The 20,014-nt window shown below is 36.3% G+C and overlaps 1 protein-coding gene across 4 annotated transcripts in view; it reads left to right on the top strand.

The window, feature by feature from the left end:
* USP25 (ubiquitin specific peptidase 25) overlaps positions 1 to 20,014 on the top strand; it is a 128,817-nt gene that overhangs the window by 11,712 nt on the left and 97,091 nt on the right. For all 4 annotated transcript variants that reach the window (XM_045088192.1, XM_045088190.1, XM_045088195.1 and 1 more), the window contains exons 2-3: positions 13,476 to 13,553; positions 16,993 to 17,137. In XM_045088192.1, the coding sequence (XP_044944127.1) occupies positions 13,476 to 13,553; positions 16,993 to 17,137 (223 nt within the window). The remainder of the gene's footprint in view (positions 1 to 13,475; positions 13,554 to 16,992; positions 17,138 to 20,014) is intronic.

Below are 20,014 nucleotides of genomic sequence, written 5' to 3'. Positions count from 1 at the left end.
TTTTTTTTTTTTGAAGATTTTATTTATTTATTTGAGAGGGAGAGAGAGAACAGAGGGGGAATGAGAGGGAGATTGATGCAGAACTCAATCCCAAGACCCCGAAATCATGACCTGAGCCGAAGGCAGATGCTTAACTGCTGACACACCCAGGCTGTATTCTGTATATACTGTATTCTTACAATAAAGTAAGCTAGAGAAAAGAAAATGTCAGGATGTCTGGGTGGCTCAGGTCATTAAGTGTATACCTTTGGCTCAGGTTATGCTCCAGGGTCATGGGATCAAGCCTTGTCTTGGGCTTCCTGCTCAGTGGTAAGTCTGCTTCTCCCTTTCCTCCCAACTCACCCTCTCTGTAGCTATGTCTGTGTCTCTCTCCCTCAAATTAATAAGTAAAATATTGAAAAAAAGAGAAAAAATGTTATTAAAATCAAATGAAGAGGAAATACATTTGCAGTGCTGTAGTATATTTAATTTTTAAAAAGTCACATATAAATGGATTTGCACAGTTCAAACCTGTACTGTTCGAAGGTCAACTTTATCCAGTTTTACATTTTTATAGGATCAGCAGTAAGAGTAGCTAGTTAATTATTCCACACCTGAAAATAGCTAAAAAAGCTAAGGATGTTGCTAGAGGTACAACATTTTAGGAGCAAGTACTGATAGGCTCCTAAAACAAAATAAAACTCCACAGTCTGTCCTTCATTTTATTATTTTTTAAAACAGTTGTTAAAAAGGCTTCCTGCTGAAGAATGACAACCCTTTTCAGGGGCGCCTGGGTGGCTCAGTTGGCTAAGTGTGTGACTGTTGGTTTTGCCACAGGTCATGATCTCAGGATCAACCACCCTGTGGGGCTACCATTCGGTGGGGAGTCTTCTTCCCCTCTCTCTCTCCCACTACCCCCTTTGTGCTTGCTCGCTCTCTTTCAAATAAATCTTTTTAAGAAAAATAGAAAATCCTTTTCTTCATGCCTCAAGCTAACGTTGAATTAATGTCTTTGATAATTGATAACACACACAAGAGAAATCTTTATGATATATTTTTTGTTCTACAGGGTATGAAATATTTTAACATTGTAGTTGGTTTGGAAATTTAGAAAGAACTTGGAGGACCAATTTGGCTGGGCTTGAGTCCAACTGGACCAAGTTGGATGGGTGGGCTGAACTGTGGAGAGGTAAGCATTTGGGTCAGAAAGACTTTTCTTACTGTTTTTGGTCCATGAGAGAACAAGAAAGAAGAGCCTGTTTTGAGCTGGAAAAGGAAACAGCTCTTGCTTGCTGGGTTTTTGTTGGTGCTGTTCAGCCTGGAAGTGGGTGAGGTAGAGGCGATGGTACCTGGCCTGAGGGCAGGATTGGCTGAGAGCGGAGAGCTAGGTTCTCAGTGAAACTGGGTGTGGGGGAGCAGTGTGGAGAGAGGGACAGGAATGAAGAAGCATTAGCTGCAGAGGTCCACTACTGTGGTAACACTAATGTGAGAACCAGTGGTTCACTCCCATATACACTGGTGTGTATGTTACGGTTCATGCCAAAATACGTGCGAAATCAAGTATCTGCTTTCTTTGGGGTAGAGCTACAGAAACAACTTTGAGCTGGGGTGTGGGGTTTGCTGAGGCCTCTGAGCTGGTCTGGGTTTCTCATCAAGAACGCCCTTGAAGTCTTCGCATGAGGCTTTAGACTGTGGGGCAGAGCAGGGCTAAGGAAGATTTAAAGGAAACTAGCAGCAGTCCAGTATCTCTGGTTTTAAAATGCTCAATTTTTAGAAGCAGCAGCTTTCTGCACAGGCCTCCTGGGGTCAGTGGATACTCTTTGTGCCTATTTTGATCACACCATATAGATTCTTAGAACTGACTTCTGGGTTTCTTCCCCAGTGGGACCTGGTCCTCAGTTAGGTGATAAGACTGCAGAACTCACAGAAGACAGATGGTATGTGTTTCCATTCTTGCTGGTGACTTTTTAGGAGAAAGGCATCCTTGCCCTGGAGCCTGTTGCAGCTCTGGCTGGATAGATGAAGACAGCATAGGAGATGGCTGGGTTCAACTCTTGGTAGGAAGCCTAGATTTCTGGGGCTGTGGGAACCAGGGTAACCCCCTCAGGGCATGGGTCCTGTGTGAGGAGATATGGTCCTAGGTCTCTGTGAAGATTGATTTTATTTGGTGTTGACATTGGCTTACTCCTGGCCATCTTGAAGTTGGAGGTTGGCTCAGGCCAACTCTAGCCTCAGGGTTTATAGTTTTCTGATGGAAGCAAATGCCTTCTGTGCATTCTAGACTGTGCTTGTGGTGATCAGGGACCTTCTACCCTGGGAACTGCCAGAATTGCTGTAGAGCTCAAAGCTCTCTGGATTTAATGTACAAAGGGAGGTGGCTGACCTACAGAACCTTTGTTCTTCCTCTTACTGCTGCATTAGGATTTCAATGGGCTCTCTATAGAAAAGAGAGAGTGGGGCTGTGGGAGGGTCAGGATTCAGGCAAGGGGGTGTGGTGGGGAAGTACTGGGAACCGGCTGCCTCCATGTTTTCCTTACTGATCATTTTTATATCATGTACAAATAATTTGTATGTTGCTGTTGAATTGTAGAAATTTATGTATTCTGAAAGTTTCTTTCATTACATGTATATATTTTTTCTTAATGTGTATGTAGTTTGTCTTTTTATTTTCTTACCTGTTTTCTGAAGTCTAAATATTTTAACATTGATTTTCATTGTCCTATTTTTTTTCTTCCATAGGTAGTACTTTGACCTATTTTTCTAAACTTGAGTTTATAAAATTTTTTTCCTGTGTTTTCTTCTAAGATGTTTTATTAGCATTTACACTGAGGTGTCTGATCTATGTAGAGTTTACTTTTTTGTGTGTTCTGAGATGTAAGAATCAAGGTTCATATGAAATAAATGAACCTTTGTGTTGTAGTTCACTTATACTTCTGGATACGCCAGAAGTGTTCTATTGCTGATAAGTTATTCATTTACATTTTTATGGACCATTGAGATTTTTTTTTTCCTGTGAAATTCACATTTGTTTCTTTGAGGTTGGTTTTACCTTTTTTTTTTTTTTTTAATTTGAAGGAGTCTGTTATAGTCTAAATACTTTTTTTAATGTGTTTTGTATCTTTTCCCATTTCAGGAGGTCTTTTTACTCTCTTTATGGATCCCTCTCATGAAGAGAGGTTTAATTTAGTCTCATTTGTAATTAGTTGCCTTGAACTGCCATACCCTGTTGTTTTCTTTTTTGGTTTTTTTTTTTTTTTTTTACGATTTTATTTATTGAGAGTGAGAGAGAGCTAGAGATCACAGAGGAAGAGGAAGAGGGAGAAGCAGACTTGTCGCTGAGCAGGGCGTCCAATGCGGGACTTGATAACTAGACCCTGAGATGACTTGAGAAGACCTTTAATGGACTAAGCCACCCAGGCGTACCCCTGGACCCCCAATATACTACTTTATAAAGATAATCTCTTTTATCGCCCTCTACTGTTTTTCTTGTTTTACCCTAGTATTTAAGTCTTATTCCACTAGGATTTGATTTTACACCTTGAGTAGGTGGCCAAATTAACTTTTTCCTTCTGGAAAACCAGCAACTTTATTGAAAAGTTCTTCTTTCTTCCCATTAATGCTTCACCTGATGACAAAATTTTTTTTCTTGACTTTGGGCCTTTTTAAAGGAAAACAGATCTCTGGGACTCTCAAAGTATTTTTTTTTTTTTTAAATCACTTTACTGAAGTTTGCATAAATATAACTAGGCATAAATTTATTATGTTCTATTGTGTGGCTCTTATGCACTAAAACCAAAAATCAACTAATAGATGTAAGTAAAGCTAGAAAATTAGTTAAATTTAGATTAACAAGGTTAACTTGACAGATGGGAGTGTTTTATAGAAGCTAACTTAAGCACTTGCAACTTCAACCAAGGAAATTAATATATGTGTATCAGGACATTCTTGTAAGATACTATTATTAAGCTTTGGAAGTAGATTTTACTGCTGTTGTCATCCACATTACTTTTGTGAACCTGTTAGTCAGTTGATAGCCATTGTCTTAGAGTGGTGTTCTCAGCCTTTTTGTTGTTAACATCTTCACAGATGTACCTCCATGTTTGATCACACTTTATTTTTGTCTTTTTAGTTTTTGCTAAAGCTCTGTAAATGTAATTGTTATAGAGTCTTTGAAGCAGAATGTTGTATGGTTTAGTGCAAAGTGGAATATACTTCCTGCAAATAAGAGGTAACAATTACAGCTTACTATTAAGTTAGTGCCCGATAAATATTATTTGTTAAAACCCGTGAGTACTTTGCCTTGTGAACGTATCTTGGGGTCTGGACAATCGAGAGGGTGAGATACTACTATGCGTTGTGATAACTGCTTTGCAGACACTTTGAGATAGTATTATGTATTGGAGTAATAATGTGTTGTAATTATTGCTAGCTGCCTTAGGAGTTGTAGTTTCTTATGGTAAAACCTTCTCAAGTGTGCTGCCAAAAATATTTAGTATTTGAATGCATATTACAAACACAAAAATGTTGAGAATTATTGGGTAGAAAGATAGCATATAGGTCCCGCTATTGGGCAAGAGTTCTGTGAGTATGTCAGTTTTTGTTCTGTGAACTGTCAGTACATGTATTTAAATTCTTCACATTTGGGCTGTGTTGTACAGTAAAATTTGGCTACTAATATGATACTGTGTTTGTACTTCCTAACTGGGGGGATTTTCTAAGGTTTAGTCTTTGATTTTCTGCCGTCTTCCTTTGTAAGCTGTCTTTGAGAGATCATGTATTTTCTCACTTCTATATGTTCATTAGTACTAAGTTTGTATATTCAAAATTAATTAAATGTTATGCCATTAGATAAACTCTTGTTTCAGGTTTTCAGTTGCCTGTTGTACATTTATGCTTACTACTCATTCATCTCGTTATCATGTCTGTGCATTTAATTACTATTTCTTTGAAGCAGATTGAGAAGTAAGTAGTACACAGAAAGCTTATAGTTTGGCGGTGGTGGGACACGTCAGAAATGCATATATGATATTCGAAGTTAAATGAAGTATTTATAAGATGTATTGGTAGGACGAAGAAGAGCATCTAAGAGGAATAGGAAAGGCTTTGTTGAGGTGGGAGTGGTTGAAATGAAAGGAGGACTAGTAGGTAGATTGACAGTTATCGTTCTAGGCAGGGAAGTCCATGCACAAGGGAAAACAAACAGAAGAACTTGGTGCCATCTGTTATCTACCAGTAGCTTCATGTGGCTAGATATGATATAATAAAAAAATAAATATTTAGTCTTTTTCCCAGGTTCCTGTCACAGAGCCTGTAGAATCCTTGGAATTTACTGTCTTGTATGCTGATGAGTTAACTCCTTCTAAAACCAACCTCAGAAAACCAACCACTGTGATTAGAGAGTTGGAATTTTCAGCCCACTCCCCAGTCCAGTGGCCAGGAGAGGGACTGTAGATTGAGTTCAGTCACTGATGGCCAAAGATTTATCAATCATACCTATGTATTGAAATCTCTAGTGCCTTCCATACTTTTGATAAGTGCTCAGTTAAAAAAACAAGTGCTCTGTTAATGGCACTTCTAGGCAAGAACTTAGCATATATAGTTAGTTTTACCCATCCTAATTATTTTGAAATTTATTTCCTTAAAAATACAGAATTACATCATTAATGTATTGTTAGAATATAAAAATTGCTTTTAAGAAAGCTCTATTAATAAGGGTCCAATTAGGATACAGAAACCACACAGTAATTTGAATAGGGAAAGTTTAGTATAGGGAAGTATTCACCAGTAACATATAATTGGCTACAAAAATGTAAAGAAAACTAAAGAATAATGGAAGGACTAAATTTGGGAGAGGTTTGCCCTCAGACTGAGTTTCAGTTCTTGCTGTAGATGTGATAGAAGTCCACTGGGTGAAAGACTGGGACATTGATGCAAATAGCCTTATAGAACCGAAAAAGAAAGTTGTTTAGGATATATGCTTTATTAAACTTAGCACTATGTCTTGATGATTGGACTTCCTAGTAGTCAGTAGGGTGCATTATGTCTGTAGTGAGTATGACCGCAAATTGTATTTGCTTTAACAAAGAAGTTAACTGTGACTCATATAGCTGTGAGGAATTATATAGTATTCTAGTTTGAGAGTTCTATGTAGAGTGTATTTATTTTGTTTTATTAGTATAAGGGATTTTATTTTTGGACTCCCAAGTTCATTAGGAAAATTTAAGTGTAGAAACGAGATAATATGAAGATATATTTTATTTAAACTTCAGATCATATAGTTCATCATAATCAAGACATGACTTGATTCACAAAACTTTTGTTTACCCAGATGTTTTACAGAATAAGGCACTCTAATTTAAAAACATTGTCTATCCCAAAAGAATGGGATAGTTGGGGTTTTGGAATGCATATCCTCATAGAAACTATGTTTCATGGTGTTGGGTTCTTATTTGGCCTGGAAATGTATTTAACTCTATATGAACTTACAGTGCTGTGTAACGGTTTTTTGGGGGGAAAGTGCATTTAGAATATCTGTTTATGATGCATTTCTGTTATCTGCCAGCTAATAAGGATGGGGGTTGCTATTAGGGACCTGGATATCATGCAGCTGTTAGATTGATTAAAGAGTTGGGGTGGCAGGAAAGAAAATGGACTGAGGTGAGGAAAGGTGGGAAAAACCAAGTATATCGATTGCTCTTAGCTAACTCTTTACTTTTCTTCTTCTCCTTTTTTTTTTTTTTTTAAATTTAAGATCATTTGTGGCTCTGGGATTCTATAAAATGATAGGGAAAATCTTTCTAAAATCAGAAGTTCTGGAATATTTAAGCCTAAGTGTGAAATAGTAAATAATGAATAGTGAAAAATAGTAAATAGCGAATAGTAAATAGTGAAAAATAAAAATGCATGCCTTCAGAATTACACACCTATAGAGTTATATAATTAATTTTTTTGTAATGCTATTCCCAAAAAGATTGAGATAAGCCTTGACTCTATGATGCTAGAAGATACAGGATTACCCCAGCCATTATAGAGTTACTGTCTAGATTATTTGCAATTGAAAATTTCAACAAATTTTACTGTACACTCACATTCAAGTAGGGTTGATAAGACCAGAACTAGGAAATGAAACTTTCTATGGGATTCTAGATAGACTGTAAGAGGGTGTGGAATGTTTGTTTAGTAAGTGGATCTGATTTATGTATACTTCTTGTTCTGTCTTCTATAATCACTTAGTATGTTCTTTCCTGTGGATGAGTTCAAGGCCTATGACCTGACTTACTCCAATTTATTTCTGCAAACTTTGCTGTAGTTATTTATTCAGTCAATATTTATCAAGTGCCTACCACATGCCAGATGCTGCATTAGTTACCGGGAGCACATTGATGAGCAAAATAGTCTGTGCTCTCTTGAGACTTAGAGTCTAGTGGTTAACCATGGTGTATTATTGTAATCTATGGTAAGTGCCAGGAGACCCTCCAACTTTAACTGAAGGAAACTGGTACCTAAATTTGGGTTGATAGATAAGGATAGAGAGAATGTGAAATAGATGGTATCTTTTGAAATCAGTGTGATTCTAGCGTAGAATTGCTTCCATACATTATTGGAAGAGCCTAGTGTGCATTGAAGGTTTTTCCCAGTGTCCTCAATCTGGTGAAATATGTTTGTGTTTTGTTTTGTTTTGGGTTTATATCGTTGGTAGAGGCAGAGGCAGAGGCAGGTTTGCGACTCAAAAAGAAGCCACATAAAGGACAGATTTATGTGTTTGGAATTATCTGTCTAGGAAGTATGGGGATTTCTTGTTATGGGAAGAGATAACATGAACTAAGGCAGTTTAGTGTTACCAGGTAGATCCAGAAGATATTTGCAAAAGTAGCTGTGTGTATGGTCGCATGCCTTAAAGGCAGTAGAATGGTTAATCCTTTCATTGATAGGTGATTAAAATACCACATGGGCCTAGCAGTGCTTTAGAGAATGTGATCCTGAAGTTTAAGAATGCCTTGGGATTTTCTATCAGAATAGGATTTTTCCCTCTTTTTTAAAAAAAAAAACTCGAAAGTGTTTTTAGAGGTTATTCTAGGAGTTGCCTTTTTTTTCCCACTGAAGATGGAAACTTTTGGCTTTCTTTCTTTTTCACTAAACCAGGTTTTATATGTATTTGGAAATTCAGGAGCCATTGACTGACTTGTGAATCATTTGCCCCTTAATGTAGAAAGTTTTCCTGCCTTGTAGTTAGTGGTGCTCCACTTTTTTTGTGCCATTATTTAAGTATTTTACATAGATGATAGTATTGCATTTTTGCAGTGAGTTTTCATTTTTCACTGAATCTTTAATCTCCAAAATGAAATATAGAGAAAATATGGAAAGGGTACAAATTGTGGAATTTGAAAAACCAGTTTTTGTTCCTGTCTCTGTACTTAATAATCTCTTGAAGCCTTTGTTAGCTATGAAATGAGAGTAACTTTTTGGAGGGTGTGTGTGCACACACATGTGTGCGTGTGTGCTCATATTAAATGAGGTTATAAACCGGAAGCACTCAAAACACTTGGCATACAGCAAGAACATAATAAATGCTTATCTTCTTTCTTTAGTCTAAGCCAGTAAGTGATTCCTTTTTTTTTTTTTTTTTGCATTCTCAGTGTTAAATATGCTGTATATTTACTGAAACAGATTTAAAACAGACCCAACATTAGCTAGGTTCAATTGGGGAGGGAGAGAATTTCTGTAGAACTCTCTGAGTCTTAATTTATATTGGAATTACTGATGCTTCCTTTACCTAGAAGTGTGTATAGTACTGTATTTTGCACATAGGGGGCACTTAAAGATGTAATCATGTGATAAAAATAACATTGAGGAAGGAATTGGAAGGCCTGCATGAAGTCTTGCCTTGTTAGCTTATTGATTTCTGTGGTGTTTGCAGTTGCTGAATTTCTTTGAACATTGTGTCTTGCCTTTCTTGGTCCAGCAGTGTGAACAGATTGCATCCTCCTCCTTATATTTTAGTATATAAATTCATACAAAAAAGACCTCAGAGCTCAGAAAATGAGCTCTAGAGAGGGAAGTGGGTTGGATCCATCTTGGATTGAAAGTTGCTAGTCCAGGAGGAGAGAACCCATGTGCAGGACATTTTTAGTTGAGGAGCAGGGTGTCTGCAGACCAGAAGTGTGATAAATAGAAAGGTGCAAACCTTGAATGAAAGACCAGGGTCTTAATTACAACAGAAATAGCAACAAGAAAAACATATAATTGTAGGAAATGAAGGTGCAGGTTTTCAAAGACAGGAAAAGCACAGCTGGAGGATGCCTGTGACAAAGGAGAAAACGACAGATGTGATGCCTTCTGTGCCATAAACTTAGAATCTTTCTCATAGCTTACCTCTTCTGATCTCTCTCCCATTTTTTGCTAACCAAACTAAGAAAGTTTTTTCACCTTTTTCTCCTTCACACTCAGCTTCTACTCCATCCCAGTCGTTTTCTCTTCCTTATTCCATTTTCCGTCAAAATTCACGAGATCATGAACTATGCTAGAGATACGCCTGGATTATTTTTTTTTCTAAGATATTCAGTTGACTGTGTTGTGAAAGATAAACAAAACATCAAATTACCGCTACAAGCTATGAAATTTCAAAGATGTTACTTCTCTTTAATAAAATGCTATTTTATTAAAATTTAAATAATTTTAAATTTAAAAAATGCACTGTCAGTCGACTCTTACCATAATAGGCTATTCCAAAAGTTAGTGGTGTACCCAAATACGGTCATCATGTTCACCAATTTTCAGCTCGGTTAGGGTAGCTCTTCTCCACAGGTGCCTCATTCTTCTGGGGTGAGTGCGCTACCCAGGGTCATGTTCTTCTTAAGGAAGCTACAGAAGTTCAGGAGGGAAGCCCAGTCATGCAAATACATTTAATGTCTGCATGACTGTCTTTAATATGTCATTGGTCAAAGCATGTCCCATGGCTAAGTCCGTCATCAGTGCAGCAAGGAAATTGTCTCTCTAGTGAGAGGAAATTAAAAGTGGCAAAGGGTGTGGATACAGAGATAAGAGAATTGGGAGTCTAACATGGGCCCTTGTAATCTTTTCTGAGCTTTATTTTCCTGTTTACTTTTTACTTGTAGTTGTTAGTGGATATACTGTTTTGTGTTCCATCACTTTAGCTTAATATGATTTTGTGAAGATAATCTCTATATAGGTTATATATTTGCTATTTAAAAATATGCACTTGTTTGCTTGACTCAAACTATGTTTCTAAGTATAAAAAATCATCTGAGATGCTTATTAAAAATGCAGATCCCTTAGCCATCAGCCCTAACTCCTCTGGAATCACCGTCTCTGGGGCTGGGGCCAAGAATCTTGTTTATTATCAAACTCATTGGTTCATTCTTCTGCACATTAAAGTTTAGAACCACTTACTTAGTGTGAGGACGTTTGTATTGTTTCCATTTTTCCAGCATTGTAAATAATAGCTGGTAACGTTTGTATGAGTGACTGATTTGGGGGAAGTGTTCAGTAGTCCTTCTCTGATCCATGACCAGGTAATTTGCAGTTGAGGGAAATAATGTTCCGTGTAAAGAATGGAGTTTGGAGTGCTGGTGGTGGTGAGATTACAGAGAAGCACATAAAATCTTCCAAGATTTTTATGTTCAGTAAAACAAAACCTTGGATAAGAATTTCTGTAAAATTTTTCTACATCTTTAACATTGTGATGTTTGGTATTGAGTAACTTAGTCATGGTTCCATTTGCTAGTTATGGTACTACTTTAAATGAACATAGGGAAGTTGACAGGTTTGAGGAGAGTTCTTTTTCATCTCTAAGTTTGATCGTTTAATTTTTTTTACTCAACTATTTTATTTCTGGCATTTTATATGACCTTGTTTATATACTATTATTTTTATTTTTAGATAGTCTTGTTATTTCAGCTCTTCAATAAGGTTGTTGGAAATGAAAATTCATTGATGGCGTGATGGATACTGCCCATGCTTATCTGATATACATTATTTGCTTTTCTTCACAAACAGAACCTTGATTTCATTTTCAAATTGGCTTTTTGCCTAGCTGAATAATATGTTTCCCAACCTTCTTTGCAACTATGAGTGGCCATGCAATTTTGTTCCGCTCAAGGAAGCTTTAAGTGGAAGTCACTGAATGGGTCTTCTTAAAGCAGTTAGACTGTTTTGGCTTATGCCCTTTGTCTTATGCCCTTCCCTTTATCCTCCCTGGAACTTGTACCGGGTGCTTGAGGAGGCTTCGAGAGACAGACATTTGATGAATGTCACATATAAGAGTGTTCAGTGGGAAGGCAGAAGGAGCTTAGATCTTCTTTGCATGTGGGAGGTCTTATCAGATCTGGATTGCCCACCTCCAGTCTAATTACTTTAGGAAAAACAGACACTGCAGTATGTTGAAGCTACTATTTAGATGGGACTCTGTTATATGCAGTTGAATGTAATTTCTAGCTTATACATGTGATTTCTATGAAAGATATTTGGATGACCGTTACCTCAAACCTGATTTTCAGTATGCTTTTTATTTTTTTTATTATATTTTATAATTTGTTTAGGACCCTTCAACTCTAAAGGTGTATATGTTATGCATATTTAAATTGTCAAGTATGTGGGGTGCCTGGGTGGCTCAGTGGGTTAAGCCTCTGCCTTCAGTTCAGGTCATGGTCTCAGGGTCCTGGGATCGAGCCCTGCATTGGGCTCTCTGCTCGGCGGGGAGCCTGCTTCCCCCCCCCCCGCCCCTTTTTCTGCCTGCCTCTTTGCCTACTTGTGATCTCTGTCAAATAAATAAATAAAATCTTAAAAAATTGTCGAGTATGTTTTGAAATGCACATTTTATGGTTATTAACAAATCTGTATACAGAATATCTTAAAACCTTATAATAAAGTAATTTTAAATTTAAAGTTGCAAGATAGTACAAACTTCTACAATTTTTTTTTTTAAACTATTTGAGAGTAAATTGCAGATATAGTGCCCCTTTGAAATTTAAAATACTTCAGGTTGTATTTCCTAAGAAAAATAGACATTTTCTTACATAACTATAGGGCAGTTATCAAATTCAGGAATTTAATATTAGTTCAATATTATTACTAAACAGTTCATATTCATATTTCTCCAGTTATCCCAGGAATGTCCTGTATAGCATAGTGTTAGATGCAGTTTGGTTTCCCACATTTGATTACCAGGCCTTTTTTTTGTCTCCTTTAATCTAGAAACTCACTCTTTGTCTTTTATGACATAAGCATTTTAAAGATAACAGAGTAATTACTTGGTAAAATGTCCCTCAGTTTGGATTTGTCTGATGCTTCCACAAGATTAGATTCCGGTTATGCATTTCGGGCAGGAGCACCATAGGTGGTATTGTCACCTTGGTGTATCCTACAACATCAGGCAGCATATGCTGTCATTTTATTCCAGTATTGGTAATATTAAATCTGATTATTTGATCGAGGTGGTATTTGTCATTTCTTCATTATAAAGTTACACTCTTTCTCCCTTTATAATTTGTAGGAATAGAATTTAAAACTATGTAACTTTTATTTTCCATCAAATTTTTACCCCCTAGTTTTATTATCTGTTGAGGATTCTTGACTGGTTTATTACTGAGATGAATGTAAAACATTTTCAAGAAAGATTTCAGCAGGTTCTTTTATTCTAGGGATGACTTCTTTTACACTTCATTTCCATTGAACTTTATTTTGTGGTGCCGTCTTACAGTTTTAGGGAACTTGTTTGAAGAAATACGGAGATGTCGGATGGAACATGGTTCTTAATTAGGGGGGTTCAGGGCAGTATTTGATAGTGGGATCCCATCCCCTTTTCTCTTTTCTCTCCAGCAGAGTATAATAGATCATGAAGACCAGCAGATCTGAAGCAAATGGGGGCAAATGATTAATTCTGTTTGGGATCTTTTATGATCCCAAATTAGAGGGATTAGAGAATGAGATGATCTTCTTTTTCCTCAAATAGATCTTAGGATCACTATCTTGTAATATACACACCTGGTGTGTGGTTTGTCCTTTGGCATGTCTTTTTCAGACATCATAGGGAAATGGATGCTGGCTGACCCTAGGGTCAAAGGGAGGTGCTAGAACTGCCAGGATTTCTCATTCAGTGGCCTCAGCCCCTAGTGAAAGTAGCCCTGTGGATACAGCTGTTTTCCTTAATTCTTCTTAGGCTTAATCATTGTGCATATCACTCTTTTCTTGTTGGGAGGAATAAATTAGGCGGTGAAGAATGGGCCAGAAACTCTTAATTCAGTAAGATTTCTTGGGAAGTAATAATAGAAGTTCAAGTTCCCTTTTGGAAACAGGAGAATGGTTAATCTCCCTAAAATAGTGAAATTTGTTGAGTCTTTGTCAAGTTCTATATTTTTTTGTTTTCTATACTAGTTTATTTTGTTTTCTGTTTTTTTTTGTTAAACCCATAGATCATTTATTTTCTTATTCTTGTATATTTTCAGATTTTAACGTGTATTTCGGTTTTTCTTCTCTAGCACCAGCAGACGTTTTTGAATCAGCTGAGAGAAATCACTGGGATTAATGATGCCCAGATACTGCAGCAAGCCTTGAAGGTAAGGCCTCTGTTCTACGGCATACAGTTTAAGTTACACCCTCACCTCTACTGCCTACCATATATGAAAGGTTTTTAGTTACATTTTGTGATATAGTAATAGAGATATAGGAAAGAACTTTCATAACGTAAGAGCCTTATTTAGGCTGTGATTCTAAGCATGTTAGTTTTCAGCAGCCTAATGTTCCAAGATACCTTGAAGTGACAGATAATCTTTCTCTGTATGGAACGCTTCTCTTGCAAAATGAAAGGATATGAATCCAAATGCGATGGCTGATTGTCCTCAGAGCTATGATGTTAGAGTTTAAATGGGGGTAGAGAGGGGTGCAGTAGGGAAATACAGGGAGGAAGAAGAGGAGAGAGAAAATGAATAGAGGGTAAGAAACTTACATTTTTTCTTTCCAAGGAGAAATAAAACTTGGCTAACATTTAACTAATTGCACCTTAAGAACATTCAGTAGCAAGCTGGTTAGTATGTGCAGTAAGTAAAATGCATCATTTTGGTTGCATTTTCTGATGTTCCCACATTTCCACGCAGAGGAAACCCAGATGAGTCAAATTACAGGGATATGTCCACTAGAAAAGATCAAGGGACTAAGAGATGTTTAAGAACTAGAACTGCAGGGGCACCTGGGTGGCTCAGTCAGTTAAACCTCTAATTCTTGATTTCAGTTCAGGTCATGATCTTAGCGTAGTGAGATCCAGCCCTGCCTTGGGCTCATTGCTCAGCAGGGAGTCTGCTTGAGCTTCTCTCTCTCTTCCTCTCCCTCAAGGGCGCAGCCCTGCCCCCCCCCCAATAAATAAATCTTAAAAGGAAAAAAAAAGAAAAGTAGAACTGCATTTTAAGGTTATTTCTGTATTGCTGCTAAAGGCTAACAGCAATATAGTATGCTTGCTCTTGCAAGGCATACATAAAACTTCAGTCCTTTGGAACTTGCTCCGAGAGATGAGTTTAATTATGTAACTTTTGGTTCTGAGCCAAAAGTTCTTCATTTGTTTTTAGAAATAATCTTATCTTTCGGATGATTATACTCATGATAATAATAAGTAGTGGTTATTAAACTCCTATAATACTAGGTGCTATTCAAAGTATTTTATGTGGCTAACGTCCTCCTGGGAGCCCTGTTGACAAAGGTGCTGGCATGTGGAAGAGCTGGAGTACAAACCAAGCTACCTGATCCTGGGGGGCCACACTACGTTTCCGATTTTACTATAAGCTTTGCTTCATCTTTTTTTTCTATCAGGAAAATGATGAAACAGTACTGTTCAGAGCATTAATGCAGGGTTTATGAAGCAACTGTTAAGTATTTGGAGAGGAAACAAGAATGTCAGACCTCAGTTTATGACCCAGTTACTCCATATCTGTTCTCAGAAAGTGCCTTTACCATTCTGTATCTCTGAGTGTGAGGCTATACCCATTACCTTGTCAGGGCAAGTTTGCAGAATTCACTTTTCTTTTTTTTTTTTTTAACTTGGGAAACATGTAGAATATGTTTAATTAAATGAACATAAAGAGTTAATCAAATGACCTATTGTCCATGTTTTCTTTGAGGTAGGTTTTGTGCTATAGTTTTTTTGTTTTGTTTGTTTTTTTAACTTTGGTTTCAATTACCACCAACTACTGGTGGTGGGAGATCAGTACACTTAAATCTTAACTATTAGCCAGTGTAACTCTGTAAGATGTTTAGTAATGAGTTGACTTTCTCAGTAATATACTGACAAGGAATCTACTTTTGGGATACACATAATTGATTGATTTCAATACTCCTGTTTTAAGAATCTATTTTTAGCCCTTCAAAGTAAGTGATCTTCAAGTTGTATAAATCCCTGTTATATTCAGTTTATTATTATTATTATGAGGTAGTATATAAAAAGCTCCTAGCACATTTCTTGGCATATATTAAGTGTTCAATAAATGTAGCCATTGTTACTGCACATTACAGCTATTTTACATATCTAGCTATGGATTATATTATGTTGCTGGTGAGTCATATAAGAGTCTTAAAATGATTACAATATGAAGTTTAAAGCAGTGGTGCTTTTCCAACTGCACTCTTACTTTTTTTCTCTCTTCCTTGACTAACGAGAATGGGAGTAGGGGTGGGTTGGCGACCTCATTCTTCTAGTTGCTCAGGTTTCAAATCTTGGAATCATCCTAATCTTTCTCCTTCTGTCAGCTCTCACGTTAAATGTGATAGCAAATCATGTTGGACTCTCTGCTTTGGCCCTTTCTTTCCTATAGTCTCAACACACAGCCAGAATGAGCCTTTAAAATGTAAGTCATACCATGTAATTTCTGTCCAAAACCCTCCACTGGCTTCCTATTATAGTCTCTGTGTTCTCTAAAGTTCATGAGGCCTGCATAGCCTGTCTAGGTGTTCTGGCCTTCTGTTACAAAGATACTTCACTATTAATATCTGGGTTTCCTAATGTTATTTCAATTAGCTATCTCAGAGCTACTGTTATATTTATTATTAACTCTATAGAGAATAAAGACATAGAACTGGTCATGTCTCTTCTTCTTCTTCTTCTTTTTTTTTATATAATTTTTTATTTTTTATAAACATATATTTTTATCCCCAGGGGTACAGGTCTGTGAATCACCAGGTTTACACACTTCACAGCACTCACCAAAGCACATACCCTCCCCAATGTCCATAATCCCACCCCTTTCTCCCAAACCCCCTCCCCCCAGCAACCCTCAGTTTGTTTTGTGAGATTAAGAGTCACTTATGGTTTGTCTCCCTCCCAATCTTATTATTTTGCTGATATAAAAATCCTTGGTTTTCTAGCATTTGCTTTCTTTTAAATTAACTTTAGAATAATTTTGTCCAGATAAGCTTTTGATGAGAATTATGTTAAATTTTTATGCTTAGTTTAGGTAGGATTGTCATCTTGACAGGATTTCTGTATGACAGTATTTCTGTCTAGTTCTGTGTGTCTGTCTGGACTACCAAGCTTCAGAATGTTTTGGCTGTTTCCTCCCTACAAGTCTGATATTTGCTTATGTTTACCTCTAGGTATGCGTTCAGCATCCATATTAAAGTTTATAGTTGTTCTTTGCAGAAGTACTGTTTCAAATATTCATTCTCATCCTTTTGTATAGCAAAAAACATTTTTTGGTTTATTTATTTGTTTAGAAATACAAGTTTTGTGATTGACTTTGGTTAAGGAGAAGCGAAAGTAATAAGAAACTAAGAAATTATAGAATAGATTTTTACATTAGTAGGCCTATTAGAAAAAGGAATTACTATTGATAGAATGTACTTTGTTTATGATCAGTTTGTAAAATTAGGATCACATAGAATGATTTCAAATCTAAAAGTGATTTTTGCTATTTAAGTATTAGTTGTTACGGAGAAATTTAAATAAAGTGTGTAAGAATGCATGGATTCTGAGTTATTCCAAAATGTTTGATGTTCCATTCTTGATATTTGAAGGATAGTAATGGAAACTTGGAATTAGCAGTGGCTTTCCTTACTGCAAAGAATGCCAAGACCCCTCAGCAGGAGGAAACAACTTACTACCAAACAGCACTTCCTGGCAATGATAGATATATCAGTGTGGGAAGCCAAGCAGACACAAGTAAGTTTACTTCTCTTTCTTAATATTTCAATAATGTAATTAAAAACTTTCCTTGGGAATATATTTTGTTTAAGCAGAGGTGAAGGATAAAGAACCACTTTAACCTTGGTTCTTTTTAGTGTATATGAAAAGAGTATATTTTTATTAGCTGAATTATTGTTTTCTCCAGTTCAAATGTGAAAGATTGTACTTGAGTTATGTGTCCTTTCATAGAGCATTTCATTTATTATTCATTGTTTTGAGATATAGAACAGCTATAGGTATCTCTCATGAAAGAAACAAACATTTCCAGGATTTTAAATGGGCACAAACATTTGTTTTATGATTTTAAATGTTGGTAGAGGCCTTAGTATTATTTTTGAAGGTAAGCTATTGTTTCTAATTACTGATAGGTTTACCACTTAACAGAATTTCCCTTCCCTCAACCCTTGCCCCTCCCCAAAATGAAGATTTTAGAATAAAGTTTTATTACCATGTAATAAAGTAAACACAATCACACAGACATATACACATATATACATACATATGGAAAGTTTTATGTGGGATTCTACTTTTTCTTTATAATGTGAATAGTTCATGCTTGTATGTAGCACTGAATTTTTCAAAATATGTTTAGTTACCTCTATATATCATTATGATGTAATAACTGCACTCTATAAAATGTATTTATTTTTATGCATTCTGTATTTGAAAAGTTTGGTTACTAACTTGTATTTGAAGAGTATCTGAATTTTTTTTTTTAAGATTTTATTTTTAAGCAATCTCTGTACCCTGGGTGGGGTTTGAACTCACCGCCTCAAATCAGGAGTTGCCTGCTCTACTGATTGAAACAGTCAGGCACTCTTCTGATTTTGTTTATAGACTTTCTCAGAGTTAAGAAACAACTAGGAAGAACACATTCATATTGTTGTTTGTAACTGTTATCAGTAAATATTATTTTAATGTTTGTTGATAAAATACTTCAAATTTTCAGGATAATTTTAATATTTTTGTTTACAAATTTGATCTTATGTGCCAAAAGCTGAAATATTCCTACCTCACATAGATAGTATATTGGTGATGAAAGAAGTTTTATATGTGTGAGACAGACGTAATTGTTTATGTCTACATCCAAGACAAACTGTTTGGACCCTAGCTGTATCTCTGACTTCATTTTCTACTGTTTTTCTCTTCTTACTTCATAAAATTGTGATAATTCAGGGTGGCTTGGGGTTCTTACCGACCCAGTGCTATTTAATTTCTTTGTTCTTTACACTTGCTGTTCCTTCTGTCTGGAATCCCCTCTAGGCTTTAACCCCAGCTTAATTACCTCTGGTGTTGTAAGACTTAGATCAGTAGCTTCTGGCCTTAGAATACTTCCCCTTGCTTCTAGGTTGGAGTAAGTGCTTCTCTAGCACCAGGGCTTACTTGGGTCTTAATGAGTACTGTGTTATTTTGAAATTATTTGCTTATGCCTTTCTTGCTTACCAAATGGGAAGCTTAACAGGATGAAAGACCATTGATGTGCCTATCATCACACTAGAATAGTTTGTGTAGTTTCTCAAAAAGTGTTCATTGAATTATTTTAAATAATACCCCAAAAAAGCTGTGTCAGAACCAATGAAAAGGAATGAGGTTGAGAAGCTTGTTGTAAGAAGTAAGAGAAAAAGAGAAGTAGTATGAATAGTGGAGAAAATGGAGTGTGAAAATAACATCTATCTTTTAGTTTCTGAGACTTGGGGGAAAATGAAATTAGGTAGAAAAAGGAAAAAAGTTTTCAACTGAAGTCAACTGGTTAAAGTGAAGGAAACAGGAAGTTGACTAAACATGGTTCACTGTTCTAGTGGAAAGGATGACAAGATTTTAGATTGACAGCTGTGAGTTTTTAACATAGATGGTTGACTTTGTGACATGAAGTATATATATAGGTAGGTAGTGGAATTAGGATTTGTACGACTTTTCTAAATAAAAGAACATATCTTATTTGCTCTGTAAAGTCAAGTATTGTTTAAGCCAGATGTTGACACCTGTTCAAGACTTTTGACAAGGAATACTGAAAATGTTATGGACAAAAGAGGTATGAATAGAAGCTCTTAGGGATAAGGCAAACCTCATTTCAGGTGTGTGTCCCATATGAATGATAATTAAAAATTGTGTGTGTGTTTGTGTGTGTAGCTCTTGAAAAATACTCATCAAGTAATTTTTATAAGGTTTATTTATTTGAGAGAGAGATCTCATGCCCATGCGTATGCGGGGCGGGGGGAGGGGGCAGAGGGAGAGGGAGAGACAGTTCCAAATGGACTCTGCATTGAGCGCTGAGCCTGATATGGAGCTTGATCTCATGAGATCACAAGATCATGACCTGAGCTGAAACCAAGAGTCGGTCGCTCAACTAGCTGAGCCACCCACGTGCCCTTCATTAAGTAATTTTATATTTCACTTAAAAAAAATGGTAGAGATATGGAGTTTCTGATTTCATTACAACCTGATTATCATTTTGAGCCAATTGTGTGCTATTGTGGTTTTCTTTTCAATAAAATGTGCTGCCTTCTCACCAAAGTGCTAATTTATACTTAGTAATTCAGTAAGTTGGATGGTGTGTCCATAAAGTTATTTGCAGATTATTGAGAAAAACCCTTGTAAAAATGTAATGTGGTGATTGTAGTATAATAGTACCAAACTGTGACAAAAATACCTGATGAGGTAACATTCTTTTCCATTTAACAAATTTGTACCATATTTCATAATGTTCTAAGAAGTACAGTTGCTGTTAGGAAATAGATTCAGCATTAAAATTTGGCAGTGTCACAGTAGTGTTACATAGTATAGAAGTGAAAAAGTAAGGAGACTTCTTACAGGCAACAGATTTTTCAAGTTACTATGTTATTGGTCCTAGGA

This window comes from Mustela putorius, unplaced genomic scaffold (assembly GCF_011764305.1).
Source record: "Mustela putorius furo isolate JIRA1106 unplaced genomic scaffold, ASM1176430v1.1 tig00003834_pilon_pilon_pilon, whole genome shotgun sequence".
NCBI lineage: Eukaryota > Metazoa > Chordata > Mammalia > Carnivora > Mustelidae > Mustela > Mustela putorius.
This window is presented reverse-complemented; position numbering and strand designations above follow the sequence as displayed.